The sequence below is a fragment of the Salminus brasiliensis genome, chromosome 12 (assembly GCF_030463535.1).
Source record: "Salminus brasiliensis chromosome 12, fSalBra1.hap2, whole genome shotgun sequence".
NCBI lineage: Eukaryota > Metazoa > Chordata > Actinopteri > Characiformes > Bryconidae > Salminus > Salminus brasiliensis.
Genome location: NC_132889.1, coordinates 27,516,363 through 27,540,618, shown reverse-complemented (window position 1 = coordinate 27,540,618; position 24,256 = coordinate 27,516,363). Strand labels below are relative to the sequence as shown.

The 24,256-nt window shown below is 42.3% G+C and overlaps 1 protein-coding gene across 3 annotated transcripts in view; it reads right to left on the bottom strand.

Annotated features, from left to right (window-relative positions):
* ppp1r9ba (protein phosphatase 1, regulatory subunit 9Ba) overlaps positions 1-22,485 on the bottom strand; it is a 66,926-nt gene extending 44,441 nt beyond the window's left edge. For all 3 annotated transcript variants that reach the window (XR_011980703.1, XR_011980704.1, XM_072693786.1), the window contains exons 1-2: positions 22,310-22,485; positions 19,564-21,015 (exon numbers count right to left, since the gene is read on the bottom strand). Coding sequence is in view for 1 of the 3 variants with exons in the window: in XM_072693786.1 (XP_072549887.1) it covers positions 19,564-20,958 (1,395 nt within the window). In the remaining 2 variants the exon portion in view is untranslated. The remainder of the gene's footprint in view (positions 1-19,563; positions 21,016-22,309) is intronic.
* Between the last annotated feature and the right edge of the window lie 1,771 nt (positions 22,486-24,256).

The window sequence follows — 24,256 nt, the reverse complement described above, 5'->3', positions numbered from 1 at the left end:
CCTGCATTTTGCTGTATCTCAGTGTTTCAATGCATTCTTACACCTCTAATTATATTACTTGTACTTATAGTACTATATTACTATTACACCTCTATTTCTATTACTTGATTACTGATGGTGTTAGACAGACACGACACTCCAGACAACGGGAAAAAAATATTCAGACCCTCCTTACCAATGTGATGTCCAATGCGTTGGGACAGCAGCCAATGACAATGCAAAAATCCTGCTCTGTCCTTTGCTTTGACTGACGTGTGTGCGTCACAGGTCTCTTTACATGCTTATATAACGGCAGGCAAGCTAGGGATTGGCAGGCCGACAGAACGAGACATATGTACTGTATTTGTTTCTCTGAGTCTGTCCTCTGCTGGTAGCCTTGAGCTAGTTTAAACACCACATGATCACAAATGAATTCGTTTTCAGCACAAAAAATGATTTCAAAGCATGAAATGATGCAGCAGTGTTAAATCCCACTCCAGGAAAGATCAAGGCCTGGTAAGACAAGGGTTTTCTCTTGCTTTCTACTGCAGTGAAAAACAAAAGAAGAAAAAAACGTTGTTTTATTTTACAGCTTTTATTTTTTTTACAACCAATCTAGTCACAAAGCTGCTTTGTCCAGGCCTGAATGTTCCTGGTGAAGAGAGCCAGAGTCAAGAGTAAAAACAGACCTACAAGGATAATGCCACACATGCTCAATGAAGGAACACAAAGGAAGCTTAGCATATGGTCAGCTACGTGTGAAAGGACAGAAAAGCATTTTGTCAAAAGTACTGTATATCAGCTCAGGCACGTGTGAGTGAAATATGACCAAATATACAGTACTGAGTGAAAGAGTGAGAGGCCTGGGAGAAAATCCACTCATGTGAAAAAATTAGCACACTCCATGAAAACCCTTTTTTTCTAACATATTAAAACCCAAGGGTTTCATCTATTTTATTTTTTTTAACAATATTGGGAGATATTATTACTTAACACAAAAACTGAGGAAATGTCTTAGAAAATGAAATGGCATTACCTAAAGAGTAAAAAGTTAAAAACACCCCCACATTTGTAACTACTTCCAATGTCTAAAATTAGAATCAGGTGCAGCATCAGAACATCATTAGAGGGGATTTTAGAAGAAGCTTGTTTTTGTCTTTATTTAAACCTCAGATATTTAGTTTGGTTTGCTTGTGAATGGTAAAGTAAATGAGTGTTATTACAGTGGAAGATTTACAGAACAATTAGAACAATTAGAAGTCAGACGTTCAACTGTACATAAAAGAATTCATTTATGGACAATTGATAATTGAATCAGAAAAGATCACAATTCACAATTATTATTATTATTATTATTATTCACTGAGCCGTAAAGGAATTAAAACAGGCTTTTTTGATTTAATAAACCATCTACTTAGTTATTCATTTAAAATGTCTCCCTTTTGAAGGTGAATAAACAGGAAAGCTGCATGTGAGGTGAAGATCGTTTGAACTGAAGTTTTTTTTTCCACTACTGGTATTACACAAATGTACACTACAGGATAACCATCAATGTTCATACCTTAAATCAGTATACTGCTGCAACCCTAGAGAATGATATTTGAAAAATACTGGCATTGCAATATATACATATTACTGCGATATATAAATAATATAGGATTTTTTCCCCCCAGAATTCACCAGAAATCAATAATCCAATATGTCATGTTATTAATAATGCACACTGTGTATCCAAGATTGGAGTAAATTAAAAGATGTAGATGATAACTGACAGAAGCAGACAGAATAAGTGTGAATATTCCTTCTGCATCAAGCAGCAGCATGTAGCATGATGTGTTTGGGGTCATTTGACATGCGCATGATTGCGATTGTGATATTAAAATGATATATTGTGCAGCCCTACACAAGAACATTTAAAACAACTGCCCAACATGGCCAAGTCAGGACATCCTAGCAAGACCAGCTTGAGAGCAGAAAACAAGATGTGTACAGACGTCTCCAACAGTCCTAAAATGTCATCACGGGACCTACAGGTAGCTCCATCTGCCCAGTTAATGTCAAAGCCCAGCATCTGCCATCAGAAAAAGACTGCACAATTTACATAGATGGTGTGCAAGTAGGAAACCCTTACTGTCAGAAAACCAGCAGGGCCAGGCTAATGTCGCCTAGACAAAGGCTTTCTTCATTTTCGCATTGTTGGTCCTGCCCTTTAATCTTTTTTTATAAAGGACTTTGTTACATCAATTGTTTTATATGTGCTGTAAAAGTAAATATTACTTACTTACATAATTTAAAATGACGAGGGTGAACCCCCCAAAATCTCTGTCATTAAGAAGCTCCTCTTTACCAAATCACAGAATAAAATATGGAGCAAAGCAGGGTTCACAAGTTGATTACACACAGCACCTTGTAATGATAGGGAGACGGCAAGTAAATGACACATGTAAAATACAGGCTCTGTCAGCGAGGAGGAAAGTGTGGAATTACAGGCAAAGCCTCGTGCAGAGAGCTCTGATTAGGTTCTGTGTCTCGTGTGTGCAGTTGCATACATGAGCAAGTTTAGTTCTGGGGAAAGCAGTGAGGCATTGGGAACTGAAGGTTTCAATCCAGCTTTGGCATGATAGCATTCAATCCAATATGATATGTGCTCACTTTCTTAGCCAAACCAAATTCTCAGACTGTTTGTAAACAATAAAAAAGGTAAAGTATATATTACTGTACAGTATTTTGTACTGTTCTATTTTTCATCTTCCATGACTCTGTAAACTGATCCTGCAGACACTGTTAAACTGTTTGACAATTATTGACATTTATTTCCCAAAAACTGAAGTGAATTGAATCAATGTGAAATTTGAGGCTTCATGATTCAGTAGTTCAGTTCTCTAAACAAAGCAGCTTCTGATCACACCACTGTCAGAAACAGGGCTGCCACCGTATCAGTATTTTAATTCTAGTACTGACAGCATATGTACACTGCTCAACATTAAATTATACATTTTTAATGTAAAAACACTCATGACTCTCTGAACACCATATGTTTACTAGACTGTGCTGTTTATAATTTATATATATATATATATACAGTATATATATATTGTATTGTTATATGACATTTTTGTCACTTAACAAAAATACTAGAAAATTATAGTTTTTTACGGCTTAATTAACATATTAGCATAAATATAAAAAAAAAAATAATAATAAATACAAACCAAGCTCACATATTTAACCAGAATATGTGAATTTCCTGCAGGTGATGAAAGGGTTTCCCAGCTTAAGTGGTTCCCAGTTCCAGAGAGTTGCTAGGCTGTTGCTGCAAAGTTGTTACGTTTTTTCAAGAGGTTGCTATGGAGTTGCTAGGTGGTTGCTGTGATGCCCTGTGTGGTTGGTTGGGTGTTACTAGTGTATGTGTATCATTGTGACATAAGAAGGGTGCACTTTTTTGTACCCCTGTAAAAATGAGTTGCTACATGGAAACCATACATCTAATCAAAAAGCTGAATGCAAGCCTGGAGTTGGAACAGTGTCAATATCTTGGAAACTGCAGGACAAGTTAGTGGAGCCAAATCTGGCAGAAAAAGTGGAGGAAGAAGAAGAATGATTGTTCTGACAAATGATTGAACGTTCAAGTTAGCACATGTGTCAATAGTAAGAGATCCCTAGTAAGGGATTTGCACCTCTAATAAGAAAGACTCTTGTGTGGTTCAAATATCCAGGATAAAATCCGGACCAGCCCACTCCAGACCAGCAGTGCAGCACGCCGTGAGTCAATGTTATCACAAGAAGAGATTGAGAAAGAGCGAGCAAGAGTGAAAGATAGAGCTAGAGCAAAAGAGAACCATCATGCCTTCTACTTTGGCAGCTTTAGTCTCCACACTTTAAAAAAATGATGTGAAAGTAGCGGCTCTTGTGGAGAATGTATAATGCTGAAAATGCATGGCATGGTTTGGTATTTCTCTATCGCTTCCTGAACCCAACTTGCCTTACATATGCACTACCAACAATGCCCTTACTAAAAGCCAGTGTGAGAAAGAGAGAGCGAAAACATGTAGCCTATTTATAGCCAGACTTTTACGAGAAGAGGAAAAAAGAGAGAAAGGCCCACTAGTTGGTGGTTACTGTGTCTTCCTGCCTACGGTTCCAGTCTATTTTTTGTGTGACCTCCTTTTATATGTCTCCACATCTCGTCGCTCCCTTGAGTGAGTGCAAAAAAAAGGGGGGCTTAATATGGACACCAGAGGAACTCCATAAAGGTAACTAAAGCAAAAGACACTTCAATTTACAGCAGGTTTGGTTGTGTAAAAGAGTCAAATTACAGCAACTGTGGAAAAAGAAAAACCAGCTAGCTGCATTTCCTGTCTAAGAAATATACAAATGAATTAGACTCTTAAAAATGAAGCTTTCGGCATCATTCTTTGAGAGATGCCAGTGAGGAACCACTTTTGGTTCCATTATGAGCCCTGTTTACACCTGCGTTTTGTGTCCAGATAGTATCTGGATTTCGTTAACACTAGTCAGTAATGCGCATTCGGGACGGGACCAGATGAGATCCAGTTTTACTTTCCTGTGTAAAAAGCACAGCAACATCGCTCCTGGAGACTGCGAACAGTTTAGAGTAATGCTGAAGGTTCTACAACATGGTGGAACAATCGATGGTTCTTGCATTCCCGTAATGGCTTTATTAGAAAATGTGACAGACTACTTTAACCACAGGGGAACAAACTGAGCAATACTGCGTAATTAACGTTTTTGTTTTTTTTGACAGTCATATTTCCTTTGCCTGATGGAATCCGATTACAGAAAATGTAATCCACAAACACAAGAGATACATCTCTGACCACCTTCAAATGTGGTTTGATTGATCTGGTTCTAATCCAAGCACAATGGGCTCTATTTTTGTGATCTTAGGCAAACTGTCAAACGCACACAGCGCAGCTTGATTTAGGGCGTGTCAGTGTGTCTTTGCTATCATAACGACGGAAAAGTTAAGCTTTGCACGGCTCGAAATGCGCAACAGCCATGTACTAAGTCTCTTAATTGTGTTTTGTGCTTTGGCGGATTGCTATTTTAATGGCACAAAGCAGGGGTGTACGCACATTGGGCACGCGCCTGTCACTGCCAAGACAGCAATGAAGGTCTGCCTATTTAACCTAGGTTGTTTTCAGTGAGTGGTGCACCTGTGTTTTCCGTTGCGAAGACAGCAATACGCCCGGAATTTACCTGAACACATCTCATTTCGAGACCACCACGCCCATCGGAGTAGATATATACGAAAGCACCGTTGGTATTTTAACGACGTAGACGGAAGGTGTGAAAATAGACTGTTGGCGGAGTGTAAGATAGCGATGAGCATCGCGACATGTCTTGTGCAGGGTACAAGACAGGGCCCAATGCATCTTAAGAGTGTTTACATCTGTTTGAAACACCTTTTAAAGGTCTAAAGAACCTTACCTTGATGTAAAGGTACTTTACCCATTTCAAGTTCCTTTGTGGGACCAAAAGTGGTACACTGCTCACACTGCTGAAGAACCTTTATTTTAAGAGTGTGGCAAATGCTCTTCATGGGCTAAAGGATACAGACAAATAGGACCCTTACATTACATCTAAACCGGCAAATGTCAATGGAAGCCAATGAAACCTAAGTCTATATTCTTTCTAATGACTCCAGGATTGCCTTCTAGTCATACGTTTCTCTGTTGTTCAACAAGCTCTTGTAGGATGAATCAACTGTAGTAAATCCTATTATCCTCATTACTCTTTGGCTCAGTAGGACTGCAGTAGTAGACGTCTACTAGCTCTACATATGGCGCAGGACTGCTCCTCGCATTGTGCAACTAAATAAGAGGCTGGAGAAAAGGAGATTCTTTAGGAGTCTATTAGAGGATTATCAGTATATCTCCCTGACAAAGGAAACTATTTGTAGCACAGCTTACTCTCTAGTCCGGTGGTCCAAAGCCCTTCTCTTGAAATCTGCTTTCCTAGGTTCTTATTTACAATGTAAAGCTGAAGAGGTTCTTGAGGTCTTCACAGGAACTTGGTTATCTGTATTAGGTGTGTTTGGATTGGTCCTCTAATCACAGTATAAAGCGTAAACGTCAAGAACAACACATTGTAATGAATAAAATTATATATGGGTCTTTTATTCACTCCTGTAACAGCTATAGCAGAACACAATGCTCTTCAAATCGCAATGCTGCTCAATCTGGGTCAGCCAGACCTTTCAAGCATTCTGGATCAATAGTGGATGCTTAGAATGCCAGTCTAAAGAAACAGGAAGAAAAGAGTGGCATCTTGATCAATAGTCACAGCTTTTACTACTGTAAAAAAAACTAAATCAAGGTGATCGTCAAGGTACACAAGCGTGCAAGGAAGCTTTCCTATTCTGAAACTGTGGGGAAAGCCCAGCACTGGTTGTTGACAACTAAAAGCAGGGCTTTAGAAACTGTAGTCTTTGGTGTTTTTTTTAAGTATGCCGGTCATATGTTGAGCTACACAGTAGTCAGCCATCGATTAAGTGGCTGGGCAAAGCTACCTATCATAATGAGGCCATACAGCAATCAATAGCCACATTCTTTAGGAGTTTAGAAGGCCTGTACAATCAAGATTGTCCACCATAAGTATTTTAGCACAACTCAACTTTAACAACCTTCAGACTCGCTCAGCCAACATTTGTGTCTCAATGAAGCTCTTAGTACATCAGTGCTTAGATTAAAGCCTGTTAGCAGTGCCAGGCTTCTGCTTAATGGGAAATCCAGTAGTTTGGCAAAAGCATTTAAATGAACATGATTTCTCACTGACTCCAGATGCAGTCAATCGTCTGTGTGAATACATGCCTAAAAACAGCCCATGCCTTTTCTCAAACACCTCAAAAAACCTCCAGATCTAGATCCAGATGCAGGAACCACTTTTACCTCAGTAAAATATCCAGGTCTAGCAAGAAATAGTCTCACAATTCTATTCAATGTAGTTCCAATGTAGCTTTGTTTAAATAAGGTCTATCCATACAGCTTAACTACACCATTAAAAAACACTTGGATAGCATTTTAGCTGAATTAAGATACTGGCCTAAACTTGGTGCAGTTGGTGACAATCTGAGTCCAGTGTTTGTTAACATTAGCCTAGCATCTCCTAAAGAGGCACACATCAGACATTCCTTGGCATCGGAAGTAAGAACTGTTCCTCGTTTACTGGACAAGAGAAAGAGAGAGAGAGCAACCATTTGATGCAGCAAAGCCCGCTGGATGAGGAATTTCGTCTATTTGAATGATGTATAAAGTGTTAGTACACCACATTGAACCTTCAGAGTCTTACAAGCCAGGGATCCCTTTAAAGCTAAGCAAGCTCTTGACTCACAAGGCTTGCGAAGGTATCTCTACCGCAATCGTGGCTAACTGCTGAGCCACTGCTGACACAGTGCTGCGGAAGTGAGACGTTGTGTAACGTGTATTAAGGACAAGAACTAAAACATGCTGAAGTCCAGAAACTGTGCACATGTGAATGATTCCATTTTCTTATTCAGACCATCTTTGAGACTTTGAGACACGCTTTGCTTCTGTAGACTTGACTTTTGTGTTAAGTCTTAGAGGTTAAATAGAATAATAGGCCTCATTGTCTTGAAACAAGACCACAGCAAGCCACCACTGAGAGCCACAGCTGAGACTGCAGCCAGATTACCCAGTGCGCACAAAAACGCTGAGATCATTCAGCCTTCCTCATTTGTTCCACTGGAAATGCACATGTTCTTTTCCTCACATTTCGCAATAGTGGGCACTGGAATTTCACTAGCAAGCAATCTCCCATGCACTATTAACAACTAATCAAGACCTTGAGACGCTCATTACCACTGTTCACAAAGAAAGTACACAAAGTAAAGTGGCATTTCTCAATTGGAGCAGGATCAGGAATTCTTTTGGAATTTTCTGTTACTACGAAACATGATGGAAAGCGCTCCGCCATGTTTGCAGCACTGCATTACTGACAACCCTGCCTTTCATAGCCTGTATGTTCAGCTGTGGTCACTGTTTGAATAGAGGAACACTTACATTTACATTTACATTTAAGGCATTTAGCAGACGCTCTTATCTAGAGTGACTTACAAAAGTGCTTTGCTATTTACCCAAAAAAAAAAACATAGCTAGTTAGAATAGACTAATAGTTCAAAGATACCTCTAAGCTTTAGACATTAATAAGCACAAGTCAATAAGGTGACCATAGTACTCTGCTATTCGTCCAAGTATTCTCTGAAGAGGTTGGTCTTCAGTCTGCGTTTGAAGACAGCAAGCGACTCGGCCGTTCGGACACCCAGGGGAAGCTCGTTCCACCACTTTGGTGCAGGACAGAAAAAAGCCTGGACGCTTGTCTTCCCCGGATTTTGAGGGATGGCGGGTCAAGCCGAGTCGTACTTGAAGCTCGAAGGGCTCTGGGTGCGGATCGGCTTTTGACCATTGCCATCAAGTATGGAGGGGCTGGTCCGTTCTTGGCTTTGTAGACCAGCGTCAGGGTTTTGAATCTGATGCGGGAAGCAGCTACAGGAAGCCAGTGAAGCTATCTGATTTGGAATACATTTAAAACAGTTCAGTACATGGTACAAGTGACATACTGTAAAACCTGCCATAAAATGAACATAGCCCACTAGCGAAAACTCTAGACAAACCTAGCGAAAGAGTAAAACATGACAGTGCTGCTGAAATCGAGGAGCAGCTAATCATCACCAGACTCTTAGTTACTAGTTATGGGAGCACGGACTGCAACAGGAACCAGGCCTTATGGGCATGCTTTTTTCCTGTGACTGTGTCTGCAGAAGGGGACTGAAACTCGGCATGTGACAAAGTGAAAGCTGGGTGGGAAAAAACAGGGATCTGTGGTAGGCTTTTACCACGCCAGCCTTTTTACCATCTCTTCTCTCCAACGTCTGCTCCCTCAAAAACAAACTGGTCTACCTCAGAGGAACCAAACTGGAGCTAAACAAACATCAGAAGGCAAAATACTGTCTTATATTTGTTGTACGAGTAACACCAGAGAAAGCGAAACCCATAAAAGGGAGTAACGGCAAAGCTAAAAGCTAAATGGCTGCAATCTCTTCATCTCGTAAGCATATATACACACACATATTCAAGGCATTGTTTTTCAGTATATTACAAGATTTCAGTATATTACAAGATTACATGGTGTATTACAAGATACATGGAAGGAAAGCATGCTAAGATGCTAAGAGATGTGAGTATTTTGAACCAAGAACACCAAAATTACAGTCAGAAATGACCTTTTCTTCCTCCGTGGCCCTGAGTAGGACACCTAAATGATAATCTGATGATAATCTGAAATCAGCAGTCAACCACAAATGCACTCATAACCACTCCAAATCACTGTGCTGCTGAAGTGAATCAGGACTGCCCTGATCCCTCAGACACCTCTGACACTCCCTGTGTTCCACACACCAAGCCTTTTTCTCTGGATTAAGAGAAGGCTCTATTTTTAACTGGAGGTATGCACTTAATCTGTTTATGCGATGCAGTGCAAAAACAGACAGATGCTATCTGGAAATGCAGGAGTAAGAGAACGGTGTAGCCTGCAGCACTTTAAAAAAGATTACCAGCATACACACTTTATGTTACATTGACAAGTGTGCATTTACCCTCCCACACCCCCAACCCCTTTTTACCATCAGAACTGATTCACTAAAGGAAACTCCGTCAACGTTCACACGTATGAGTCTATATGAAAAGGCTGCACGTAATTCACACTGGTGAAGTGTTGCCAGGATTTCACAACATTTAACAGTCATTTTACTAAGTAAAACACAGCATTCAGGGTTCTATTGCAAAATCAGTCACGAAAATGCAGCATATATATGCTGGCAACAGCAACAGATCAGAGTTCAAATGCTACGATGGCAGATGTGTTAAGAAGTTCGCTAATAATCATCACACACCCACCCCTTTGTAGCTCCCTCTAACACTAGCAATACTCCTGACACTCAAAGGGTAAGGTCCTAACACCTGTCTCCTCCAGCCTCAATCCAGCAATTACATTTAAATGCATTATTCAATGTTTATTATTCCAGTTTTTCAGTATATAATTAGATCTCTGAACAAACTTCAACAGCCAGCAGTTTAAGGTTCATATTTTACTTATAACTGAAAAAGGGGGGTTCACACTGTACACACACTGTTTTTTGCAATGGTTCCCAGTGCTTTTCAGTAGGAAAGGCATGTTTTACACAGGGTTTAATGAGATCAGAGATAAAGCAGACCTTCAATGATTGCTGTAATGATGAGGGGATCAGCGGTTGCCGTCCTTCACAGATCAAAATCCCGACAAACAAAAAGTAGCTATTGTTCGGTTGAGCCGTTTTTTCCTAGTGACGCCAAGTTTGATACTCAATAGTAGAAACTGACCTTCCTGCCTGTAAATACTGACATGATATCTTGCTAGCACCGCTGATTGGCACTGAACTTTAGCAAGAGGAAGATGCCCAACCTTAAGCGGCCTTCGAGAAACATAACAGTGAGAACTCCCAAGAAACAAAGCTGCTTGGGAAGCACTTTCTAGCGCTTTCTTTATTGTAATAATATTAGCATGAGCTAATGTAAGTCCTCTGCTGCGTTCTTCTCACTGGCTTCCTGTAGCTGCCCACATCAAATTCAAAACCCTGAGGCTGGCCTACAGAAGGTCCAGAATGGACCAGCCCCTCCATACTTGATGGCAATGGCATTCGAGCCCTTCGAGCTTTAAGTACGGCTCGGTTTCACCCACCATTCTTTAAGATCCATGGTAGACAATCATCCAGGTTTTTTCTGTTCTGGCACCGAAGCAGTGGAACGAACCTCCTCTGGGAGACCAAACGGCAGAGTCACTCACTGTCTTCAAATGCAAGACCCACCTCTTCCATGAGTACACTTTTAGACAAAGTGTAGTGTATGTTCAGTATTGTGTATCTAGATATCCATACTGACAGTTGTGTTTGGCAGCATCTAGCTTGAGGTATCTTTTGGATCCTAGCCTATACAAACTAGCTAGTGATAAGGATGGCTCTGGATGAGGGCATGTAAATGTAAATGTACTGTAAAGCATCACAGTTTAGGCCCAGTTTAGTCTGTCTAATCGAATATTGGCCTCTTTAAAACTGCATGTAATGTTAAGAACAGTTAAGAACAGTTCACTTAAATCTCATTCCCAGCCTGAGCTAGCTTTTAATGCTGTCACTGTGCTCATCCAGGAGCAGTCCCGACTCCCCAAGCCCTAAGTAAAGCCTTAAAGTACTGGACAGAGAAAATGCCATACTGGTCTGTGACTACCACAAAAGGACAAGTTCTGCCAACTGGGCTAAGCCGGTCCACCTCCTTCCCCACGGCTGCTGGAGCTCTTCCTGTGTTTGAGAGGATAAGAGGGGCCGCCCAAGGCTGTCTGGAATCAGGAAGCACTTAATAACAAGGTCAGCCACAAAGCTGGGCATGCACACGCATGTAGAACCCACGTGGATTCACGGCGAGAGAAAAACACAACGTATAAACGCGTAAACAGGTCCACCACGCGCTAAAACCACAAAGACATACTGTCTATTTTTCCTGATTCCCTGCCTTACTCTCACGCACAAATTTCCTCCAGCTGAACAGTAGGCTGCAGTAGTGTTATCTGCAAGGCTGCGACGCTGCTGCTGTTGCTGCTACTGGTAGTTTACAGATGGCAGATAAGATCAGGCTGGTCAGATGAGCCTGAGACTGAAATGAAGAGGCGGAGGGAGGGAGGGAGGGAGGAGAAACAAACAGGGAATTGAATGAATGACAGAGAACAAAATGAGAGGGAGAACAAATGGACGGCTGAGGTAGGTAGAAGCAGCCGTTTGCTGCTGTTCAGACTCTACACACTAGGCTTCTTACCTAGCTCAAGACGCCGCTGATCACATGAAGAGTGACTACCTGCTCTACTATGATTACTCCACACAGCGAACTGTCTGAGGGTTGCAATATTGTGATTGGTTAGGCTGCTCTCCCAATGGTTTCCGCTGGTACCCTGACCATCCTGACCAATCATAGTTCCAGGTGAGTGCTGCTGTGGATGTGCAGAATAATCAAGAAAATAATTTTGGTCCAAATAATTCAGGACCATCTTTAAACATGGGGGCTAAAGGGTGCATACACTAATACTATATGGTCGTGCTGGGCAGTCTATGTTTTTTACATACCCAACACAATAATAAATAATCCAATAATAAATAAGCCATAAACACATTACTGTCAGCCTTAAGCACTAACGTGCCAGGGGGCACACATGCGCTCACTCCAGGGCTATTTTCAAGTCCACCTATGTTCAAATAAACCCAAGGCTACTGTCGACTAACTGGCGATTACGAGATTGTTGACCAGGAGCTCTGAGACACAGTGAAGAGAGCTGTGATCAGCCACACTGAACATAAACAGAGCTATTCTAACAACCCTCTCTCTATTTCTGCTCACATCTCTGTTTCTCTCTTTACATCCACACACACAAGCACGCACACACCTGGACCCTCTAATGGACATCCTTGTCTTCTGTCTCTCACCATTTATATAGCATTTTATTCATACATTCCACTTCATTTGCGAAGGAAGGACTCAAATGGTAAACTGATTTCAAGCACCAAAACATTTCGCCCACATAAATAAAGGTATGTTTTCACAAGAAGTATGAAGAACTTATATAATTGGACAATTTTTCAGGTTTAGGGTCAGAGTGTCTCTTCACACAGTGCTCTCTGTCACATGGGGTCTCATTACAGTCCTGAACACTTTGGTAAAACACATGTGGGAATTATCTTCTATGCAAGTGCTTTTAAAGGAGGAGAATTTAAAATGCCCCCAGAGGGTTAAAATGTGCATTGGTATTACATGAGCCATCGTTTGACCTTCAAGGTTAGAAGGTGTGGTTTTGCCATGATGCAGTTTGCACAATAAACACTGTTTACGTTCTGCAGAGGTTTCGTGCAGACCAGAGTCCTTTAAATAGCAAAAACATGACATTGACATTGACACAAAAATAAGCTGCAAACCTATAGAACGTCCCAGTTACGGTAAAGAAACCATCAGAATTAAAAAAATACATTTTTCGCCATACTGCCCAGCCCTACTGTACGGCATATACATATATCAGTATACTATATATCAGGGGTGGGCAACAGGAGTCAGAGTCCAGGGCAGTTGAATGCTTCTGTAAGCTGAATAGGTGAATATGTAAACATGCATTGGGTTTTGTGACTTTTGTAACTCTTTCATTTAATAAAAAAAGACTTTCCATCATCTTTGTCAGGAATATCACAACTGCAACATACAGCACTGTAATACTAATGCCGTACATGCAGCCCTAGTCGAGCCACTGTAACAGCACTTCTGATAACATCTAATTACAGTAAAGTACTTGTGCATCCCTTATAAGGCAAACAAGTGATTATTGTACTGTATACGTGCACATAAGTACTGTATGTACAAAACCCAAAGCCCTTTGGATGATATTCCCTGCGTCAGTAAGATTACACAAAGTACGTCAGGGCTGAGCATGCATGCTTTCTGCCTCCACAGGGAGCTGGCTGCCACCATACTGGGAAACTGGCATTGCACAGCACTAGGCACAAGACCCAGCTGCATTCAATTCAGTGTCAGAATGGCAGCCCTGATGTATCCATGGAAATAGCCTAGTGTCTAACAGTGGATGAATGGACAAAACCACAGCATTAGCATCCTTGTGACCAGAAACTCCATGGGGATGGAAGCTAAACACAGACGGCAGAGTTTTAAAGTGGAAAAGGGGCATTTTTTTAAAACATTATTTAAGGATTATGTAAGAACATTTCCTTTAGGAAGAATTCATGAAATAATTATATGAGCAGTTCCATATTGCTCATGAATTCTAGTTTCATAGTGGTGACTAGGGCCTGATTGATTTCTCAGTCTAACAATAATATCAGCCGATATTAAGGAGCCAAAGTTTTATAGGTATTGGCAAAACAATCACTGATAACAGGCCAATCTTTTTTTGGCTATGGCATTGCTGGGGTTCAAACTTATTAACCCCACAATAAGCAAAAGCTTGAGTTCCCCAGTGGCACAACTCTCCCTGTGACTCCCTGTTTAAATGTATGACAGCAATTTAGGCTAAACTGCTGAATTTAAACACAAAAACATAAACAAAAAACATAACTTGGGAGTATAACATATATATATATATATATATATATATATATATATATATATATATATATATATATATATATATATAATATAATATACAATATAACAAGAACTAATAACACATAACACACAGAAGTGAATAAACCCAGAGCGTGTGCAATTTGGCAGCTATGCAAACTTTTACATCAACAATGAACAGAATACAAAATAAAATAACATTATTCTAGAAGTGAGGCGTCTAGACCGGGCCTTCCCAGACCGGGCGTGATGCGCCATTGAAAGAGCAGTCCGCCAAAGTCAGACCGCACCTGGCTCTTAAAGAGAATGGCAAATTACATGATTGGTTTATTGCATGTTAGCCCAAAACACACCCATGATTAATTAAGAGTCTCGCAAGAGCCACGCAAGGCATACTTTTTCCCTCGTTACGATAGCTAATGCTAATGCTGCTGCAAATCTGTTAGACGTCAGTGAGCCACACCAAAGCAAAGCGGGCAATAGCGATTGTAGCGATTGATTTTCAAGGATGACCACGAAAGTATTCAAAGAGGTGAAAACCCCTTTCAGGCTGTGTGGTCCTAGTGCAGGTCAACTTGTAGGGCTTGTCAAAGCAAGTTGTGAACAGAAGCGAGAGCTCTGTGGGCTCTTCGTGTTTCAGTGGGTATTAGATGAAGATCAGATAAGTGCATCATAACCTACATTACTTCCGTGCTGAAAAATCCAGCTCAGCACCAGCTTTTGCTGATATTTCATCTGGCTTCAGGTGATCAAAGCTGGTTCTTGATGGTCAAGGTGGTTGAAAAGCTGGCCGTCCAGGAGAAACCACACCCTATGTAAGCTGGTTAAGCTGCTTGAGCAGTTCAGGTCTTGATCAACACAGCATGTGTTTTAATGTGAGTTTGATGGTTTAGCTGGTCTATCAGCATGACCAAGCTGGTTGACCATTTAGAACTTGAAAATACCACTCGACTCCCACCTACAACCTTAACAGAAAAAAAGCTCAGCTTTGGACTATTTGTATTAGCCCAAAATGCGACAGAGGCCATTGCTGAAAATTCATGTCCTTTTAGCCCCACAATTACAAATATGGGAATAACCTCAATGACGACACAACTTCAGTGGTGTGTGTATATATATATATATAAAGGGGATAAACATACCTAGAAACCGGATGAAGTTTACTTACACACTTTAGCCACTTAAACATAGCCACAATGTATCTGCATGCCCCGATATCGTGTTCTGAAATGCAGCCAAACAGCCTTGTGTAATTGCTTGGTGAACTGCAGCAGCCACCGCTCTGGCTCTTAGTGGAGGAAGCAGGAGCTAAGAGAAGTGACTGAGGGCACTTTAGCTGACTGAGGAGGAAAGAAAAGAGCTGAAGATGAAGATGCTCAGTTTGTGGATCTGAGGCCAGTTTTCTGTTGGCCTGTTAAGGATGGACAGGTGCGTGATGCCATTCTCTACCCAATCTGAACAGACTCTTATAGCCTATGTTCACTTCCTTAGATTGTGACTACTTCCTCAGGCTGTCTACTTTCAATGCTGAAAAAAGCTTTTCTGTTACTGCCAGTAACACCAACAGGGTACAGGGGCATCACAGTAGATCAGCATTAACAATAGTGATACTATCAAGGCTTGCAATGTACACATGAGCCCTCAAACAAAGCAGTAATTGATGTATTAAGGGCTGTAGGCACATCGAACACATCCCCATTCCGACACATCTCGCTCTCGGCCAATTTGTGCACGTCCAAGTTGAGCTTCTGGTGGGTGTTTGGATGAATCATGGCATTTACGTCATTCAACATACATACTTTTGGCCATAAAGTGGCACAGTCTTAACAATAACATAACATCATACTCGTGCATTATTAATCACAACCATATTAAGGTTGGTGTAACCACAACCCCATGGTAGACTGGGGTTCAGTTGTTTGGCCGGGAACTCAACCCATGCTACACCAATAAAAGTTTTCCAAATCCGATTTTCTGACATCTGAATCTGATATTTTAAGGCTGTTTACACTATCTAATCTAGCAATCAGATTTCAAACCAACTGTGAACACACTACTGAATGTAAAGGCATGTGGCTAAAATCTTATCAGGATACAATCCAGATTCTAGTCACATGAATTGACCAGGTGTAAACGGGGTCAATGTGTTTTCTGCCATTCATGCAAATTTGGGCAACTTCTACCTGCTGTAGTCTAAGAGTCCTTGGGCAAAACTCTAACACTACATTCTCGTACCTGGGTAACATGACTGAAATGTAAGTCATTTTGGATAAAAGCATCAGCCAAATGCCATTCATGTAAATTTCCATTCTGTTCATACTGGGCAGCCCTATTATAAAAGACACAAAACACAATAAATACACCACATTTCGTGTGATCTTCATTTCATAATCTAAGTGGTCCTAACAAACCAATTCCTCTCATTCTCCTTCCTTGTGAGCTTTTTTCTATTTTGTGAGTGAGTTCTTTCCAGGCAGTACTGGCTATTTTTCTATATTGGCTGCAAAAGTGGCAACTAGCTTTGCCAATGACCTGCTAATGACTATGCCAATGCCAATGACTTGCTAACCCTGCACTGGTTGAGCCTTTAAGTTGCTGCCACAGTGGACCACAAGAACTCCCTGCATTGTGACAGAAAAGCCATGGCATGCCATGACATATTTCACAAGTGAGTGGACCATTACCAGAATCTACTCAGCTGCCAAAATAATCTGTAGCCAGAGAAGGCCCTGATACGCAAAACTGCCCAGTCAATTAAGGGCTCAATCTTAAAACGATCGCTGACATTCTCTGAAACTAAAGAGAGATGAATACCCAGTATTAATATGAGGATGGGACTTATATGAAAGTTGGCAGGGTACAATTTACTACATCCAGAATGGATGGACTCAATCCAGTATGGTGGTGCGTCAAATCTTTATACACTTTTCAATGCAGCAAAACTGCAGAGAAGCTGAAAACCTGTTTGCTGAAAACCTTTTACAGTTATTCAGAGCATTCGCTATAGCCGCAAGCTAATATAGTAGCCACAAGTCAACATACAAGCCACAAGCTAGCATGCTAATCATGACCCAATGACACAATACGATGGACTGTTACATCCTTGAAAAGTCATCATCAAAACTGATCTGAACGTGGTAATATTGCCAGTAGTAATATTGCTTTACATGGCTTGAATTTGAACAGACTGCAAATTTTAGTTAAGTTGCAGTTTTAGTTAAACAGTGCTTTACTAACCTAAATGACTGCCAGAGGTCGTTTCTCGTATGTAAAATTCTCAACCGTAAATAAACAACAGGTCTTACTAAAGCAGTAGTTGTATCGCAAAATAACAGCTGTAATGGCTGTAAAGAAGCTGAAACGAGCTGAAGGCTCTGTTGTTTCACGATATCACACTTTTTTGGGTAGAGCTGGACAATATATCGTTTCTGCATCACAATGTACACACATGCAACGTAAAATGATATCAATTACATCATGCTATAACTTTTTTGCTGCTTATACAAAACAAAAATCCATACTGTTCTTATTTTCCATAACAGATTTAGCAGAGGCAGCACTTATCTGCTAAAAAAAACAAAAAAAAACAAACAAAAAAAAAAACAAACAAACAAACAAACAAAAAATATATATATATATATAAAACAATGTCAGCTTTTTCCAATATTATGCAGCCTTAACCTCGACTGTTCTATTGCTTTTATATCTCAGTTAAAATAAATAAAAAATGAAATAATGAAATACATAAATTGAACCGTGAACATAGCATTTAACTCCTTGAAGTAGAAATGCTGATTACACACTAAGGTGTATTACTCAGTAACTACAGGGACTTCTGTACAATCTGGTGGGGCTATTCTTTATAACACTTTTTTATGGGGTTAAAATATTTAAATGTTAGCATTTCCTTCCACCAAATTATGGTTATTTAATAAGCAGCTTGTTACCTGCTTATTACCGAAACAAACTCCACTCACTTACTGAACGGCCTACAGTTCCTTCTCCAGCTCCTTACTAGACCGTAGTAATAAATGAAACTCCATTTCCCACTCACAATTATTTTTTCTTGTTTGTTGTCATTCTTGTTTTCTCCTGTTCAGGGTATTTATGTGACCTCTTGGTTTAACGTTGTTCAGCGGAGGGATACAGTGTTTGTGAAAAAGACGTACTGTTATGGCGAAACAGAACACCTAGAATACTTCTTAACCAGTTTCAGCTCACGTGGCCAGATCTAACAGCTGTATGAAGAGTGATATATTATAGTAAAATAATAGAAATATTGTAGAAGCATTTTATTCTTGTGCTAAAGATATTTAACCACGTAGTTCTGTTCAAGCTTCTGATTTCAGACTTCACCAGTTTCCAAGTGGCTGTATAAAGTGGCATGACAGCATGAAACCACTGCAGTCTTCAGAAGTAAGTGACGCTTGTTTACAAAATAAAAGAATGATAAAAGGCTCTACAGGAGCTAATTATCCGTTGATAAGCTCTAATCCACACCGCTTTCCGTTTATAGAAATATAACAGATATGATAGACAGATATGACTGTGTATAGGTATAGCTGGGTTTCACGTCCTGTGTCTCTGAGTCTGTGGCAATAGGCTGAAGCAGAAAACAGCAGTGTCACAAGAGCTTTCTTGGGGGTTCATATGCCAATGTGACAGTCATTGCAAAAGGCACAGGGTGCAACCATGTGATTCTCATACAGAGTAGCCTTGCGAGCATCTGACCAGCTGCAGCATGCTAACAGGAAGAGACTCCACGCTGCAGCGAAGGCACTCTCAGACCTGCGGAACAGAGCTGTCAGCAGCTGAGGAGGTTCAGGCGCATGCGTGTAATGCACTCAAAGTTCTCAGCAAGCCGGGAGGAGGCTGTACATGCTGTCAGCCTGGCTGCCATATCGAATCTGTGGCTGGAGCGGTTCCCTACTTGTGAAATACGTCTGTTTTTCTAGACAATGATTACATCTAGTGTGCGTTACAGTCACGAGTGCTTTTCCATGGACATTTATAATAACAGAGTCATACAACTATAATACAGGCCTAATAATGTGACGTATAGAAGCAGATAAACATCTGTAATAGCAAGAACACCTAGTTGGCTGGAATGGCTAAGATTTGTACTACTTGTCTGAATACTGCACAGCTCACAAAGAACATGCATTTCTAAGCAGTGCTGTTCATCACCAGAAAGGCTCGACTGTGTTGCAGCAGACACAGGCTTCGGCTAAGTGGACTGTGTTAATTATCTTTCATGATGAACAAAATTCCAGGAGCCAAAATTAGATTATTATAACAATTATGATTATTATACAATTACAGCTGCTGACTATCAAATGAAGCACTTCATTAAATGATGCTTGGATGTTCTGGCCCAAGCTGTGTGTCAACCTCAAGCACTCACCTTTATGGGTCCGGTGCTGAAACGGATCTTCCGGCTGGCCGGAGGTTCATCCTCGACTGGCAGACCTGGGATTTCGGAGCAGCTGGATTCAGGTTCATAAACCTCATCGTCATCAGCCTCCTCGTCCTCATCCAGCTGACTCCCACCAGAGTCCTCACCTATGCCGCTGTAAGCGCTGATGTCTACCAGGTCTGCTTCGGAGTGATCCTCCCTATGAAACTCTTCTTCGCCCGCCTCATCTTCTTGAGGGTAGGCCTCTCCCGAGTCCAGCCTGTTCTCGTCTCTCTCGTCTGCCGAGCGGCTGCCATCTGCCTCCCCATTCTCCAGAGAAGTGTGGACGTGGATTTCGGCTTGAACCAGCCTACTACCGGCATCCTGTGTACCGGTACTGGCACCATCGCTAAACTCATTTCCACAGGCATCTGCGGAGTCTAGGAACTCGCCCGATTGGACCTTCTCAGACTCTGCAGATCCATCCACCAATGATTTGTTGCTGCTCGACATGTCCGTTTGGGAGCTGATCCTTCTGGGACTTCCAGGGATGTCCTCCTGTTCTTTAGACTGGACTCCCTTCTCTTGGCCTCCTGTTTGAGGAAACGTTCGCATCTTTTTGGGAGCCATTTTGGAGTTGACACCCGCTACCTTCCCAGGAGTGGGACTCACGCCGCGAGAAGGTAAGGGCGAGGTGGAGGACGGGCGATGGAGGTTGTTGCGCAACTCTGCTTTCTCAAACACCGCACTCAGCTGGCTGACAGTGGGTGACACTGCTTCAACGGGACCAGGATCTCCGTCCAGTCTGTCTAGGGCCTCCGTACTACCGTTGAACCGCACAACTACGTCCAGTCGGCTGTCCTGGAAGCCTGAGGCACGCTCCTTCTTCAGCAGGATGCGGTTGGTGGCAGCCTGTTTCTCTTGTAAGTGGCGCTGTTCAAAGATCTTGCGTGTCTCCTGCAGTTTGGAGGCGCCCAAGGCAGATCCACGAGCACCGCTTCCATCACCCTTACTGTCGAACCGACTGACCCGCTCCGAAACTGTGCCTCCGAGTTTGAGCAGAGCGCTGTGGTCCACATTCTCATTCAGGCTGCTGGCTCTGGGCAGAGAGAGCCGCACAGCCTGGTCTTTCATCTTGGATGGGTCCTCTTCATCCCCAGGGGAGCCCATCTGCATGAACATGTTCTTGATGCGATGAACATTGGAGCCGTACCTGCGGCCCCGGCCAGGGGTCCGCACCTTCCCTTCCTTGTCGTCCCCATTGGCAGCGCCAGGGTCTTTGACCGGCTTGAGCGCCTGAATTCCTGCCTCGTAGGCGTTCCTGTGCGGGGAGGCGCTCCGCGCTCCAAGTGAGTTGCCACTGGTGCTGCCGCTGGCCGCAGACGGGGGTTCAGTCTTCATCATGGTTGATCAAACGATGGTGAAGAGGAGCTGAAACGACATAGCCCCCTGCCTCTCCTTCTGCGTCAGTGGTAGAGACAGCAAACAGGAAGCCCAGGCAAACCAGAGGCCATCAATAACCACAGCATCAAGAAACAAGAGCAAGTGAGACACGTTAGCAGAGGAAGGTTTCACAAACATGAAAAGTAAGTACACACACACACACACACACACATATATATATATAATGGCTGGCAGGCCAAGAACCGAGGCCAAGTGAGTGTTGAATGAAAGATTAATAGGAAGGCTATCCACACCTTTATATAAGCACAGGTTTTTGATGTGCCCTTAAAAACACCATTGTTTATTTATAGCCCTGATATACCACACATGCCTATATTTTATTCACTTGATGTTTTAAGAAGGCTATGGTCAGTTAGACACAGTAAGACACTCGAGAATTGTATCCTCTGAAATTATTTTTAACATAATTTGACTGTGGGGGAAAAAATAATAAAACCCATACATTATCTGATTCAAATTTTGTTTACATTTTGCATTTAATTTCAGTCCCACAAACACATAAATTGTAAAATACGATATTAACACTGTATTATCAGCATATTATATGCATATATATATATATATATATATATATATATATTATATATATAATTATAATTTATTTTAGCAGATATATGTCTTAGTGCTCACATGATTAAGCTGCTTACTTCAAAAAATAATAAATAAATAATAAAATAAAATCACCAGCTGTTAGCGCACCCCAAAAGCATCTCCGGTGAAAGATGCAGACTCGCTCTTAGCTCTTCATCTTCCCAAATCTGGAAGCTTTTCCATATTCTTTAAAAGCCCTAACCACACAATCACACGCAGCACCCTCTCACAGCCTGGCATGCTGTGGTAGGCTTTGTTATGAGCACAGACTGCGACTGATGCCACTTTATTTGTCTAGGGAGGCTAAGCTTTAGCCTACCGCTCGGAAACCCAGCTCTACTGCCTGTTCCGTTATTCCTTCGTAGCACCAGCTAGCTACCTAAAACAAAGAGCAGGCGAGATCGCTAGCTACATCCTCCCTGCAGCGTTATAAACACCCGTACATTGCTCCGATCATCGCGGTGTATGAATGTCAGCTATCGGTTTGTCTCCGCACGACAGTAGGACCCTGCGGAAGAGCGAGGCCCTGCTGCCCGCTGCCTCCTGCCCGCTGCTCGGCTAGCCTACGTCGCTTCCTGCATCTTCTCCTCTCATAAAGAAATGCTCTCGTTTTTTCCCTCTTCGCTTGAACACAGAAAGAAAACGACACTCTCACATCACACAAACGCGGTCTCGCCCGAGCGTCGCTGTGGGGAATTACCTCGTCTCTTGTGTTCATCGAAGGCTGCGGCGCGTTAATCGGAGCTCGCTCCGTCCGCTGGAGAGCCCATTGTGTCCACGAGCCGTTTTTTTTTTCCAGCACGAGCGTGCAGAAGTGACGCGCCCGCCCTGCTTCAGGCTCGCGCTCAGCACTGCGACCAGCAGCTCTGCCTTTACACACACGCACGCGCGCGCGCACACAGAGGCACACTACTACCATTCATTTAACAGCGCGAGGAAAATGATTTCGGCCACGTGATTAGATAGATAGACAGACAGACAGACAGACAGACAGATAGACAGTCAGACAGACAGACAGACAGACAGATAGACAGACAGGTCGTGTGTGTTTGTGGACCTCATCTAATGATCACACACAGCTACTTTTAAGTTACACCCAGCGCGCGCACAGCCTGTCTAGTTCCTGTGGAGAAGTACTGCCAATAAAATAGGACTCCCATGACCAATGCCAGGCGTGGGCCAGAGGGGTAGAAAGCCCCCCAGCAGCAGCCTGGAGCTGGCTGGGGGTGAGTTGGGGTGCTGATCATCCCACATCCTGACCTCACTAAACCTCACAGAAATGCTCCAAAATATCTGAAAGCCTTCGCTAGACGGGTTAAATTGACTGATTGATTAATTGATTGATTTTAGTCGATCAGTTGCTGCATAATCTGCATAATAATCAGAGCGGACTGGTGTGTATGAGCGACCTCGTGCGGTAGACTAAAGACACACAGAAAAGCTTAACGCTTCTCTTTAGTCTCATTTTTCAAGAACTCCGCACAGCTGCTCCAGTCGAGACTGGGTCTTCATACTGTCACACGCTCAACTCCAAGAATGTCCTCGGCTAGGATTTATTTATAACACGGTAATGCTTAAAAAAACCTTAGATAATATCAGGGTTAGACCGTTATCTAGGCCACAAGGCACTCAGGAAGGCACCACAGCCCACAGCCCACTCTCACTTTGACTGGAGATACCGGGGTTTCACTTAGGCAGCAAGAACCTTAGATTTAATTTTTTTTTTCCTTGCAACTATTTTATTGACTTTCCTTTCAAATCTACAGCGAGTCCATTCTGTTCGCGACACTGAGCTTAGTGTGATATTTAGGTGACAACAGGATTAATGAAACAGAACGAGCGCCTGGGACAATACGACCGTGCTGAGACACACTGACCCATTTTGCTGGGATCTGCAGCTGCTGCGTGCGGTGGAACATGAGAATGGCGGCGACTAGCGGCGGCTCGGTGAAACTGCAGCCCCCCCCCCCCAGCAGGAGGAAAGCCTGCAGGCGCATTCACTGAACTGCAACGCTGAACCCCCGGGAGGCGATTGTTCCGAGCTTTTCTTTTTCATTCACGGTAAAAACAACCCTGACGACTTCAGGCTTTATCTGTTGCTGGACCACGGCAGCGGGCTCGGCTCGTTTCAGTCCGGTTTGATAGACCGCCTCAGCAGATTTCTTAGAGGCTAACAGGATTTTTGTTCTATATTACAAACACGAACATGACCGAGCTGATCTGTGGTAATCCCGTTTTCCGTGGGGAAAATTCACACTTTTAAAAAAACAGTGCTGATGTTTGGCAAAATACACTCGTTGGGCACTTTATTAGGTACCCACTCTTTCAAATAGCTCACCAGCCAATCACGTGGTCAGCAGTGCAACGCATATGATCATTCGAATAGGGTCGCCAGCAGCTTTAGCCCAACGTTGCTAGACGTTGCTATCTAGTTGAATGTAAGTTGTGACCAAAATTCCACGTCAAGACAACGTCTAACGCCAGCATGACGTAGAAAACTCAAGACAGCTGACGTTGAAATTTTGTTGGTTGTAAGTTGTGATGATAAGCGACCGACATCTAACGTCTTCCTAACGTCATGTCAAACATGCTGACGTTAAATAACATCTGTTAAACGTTAAAATGGTTATGTCAGCATAACATGAAA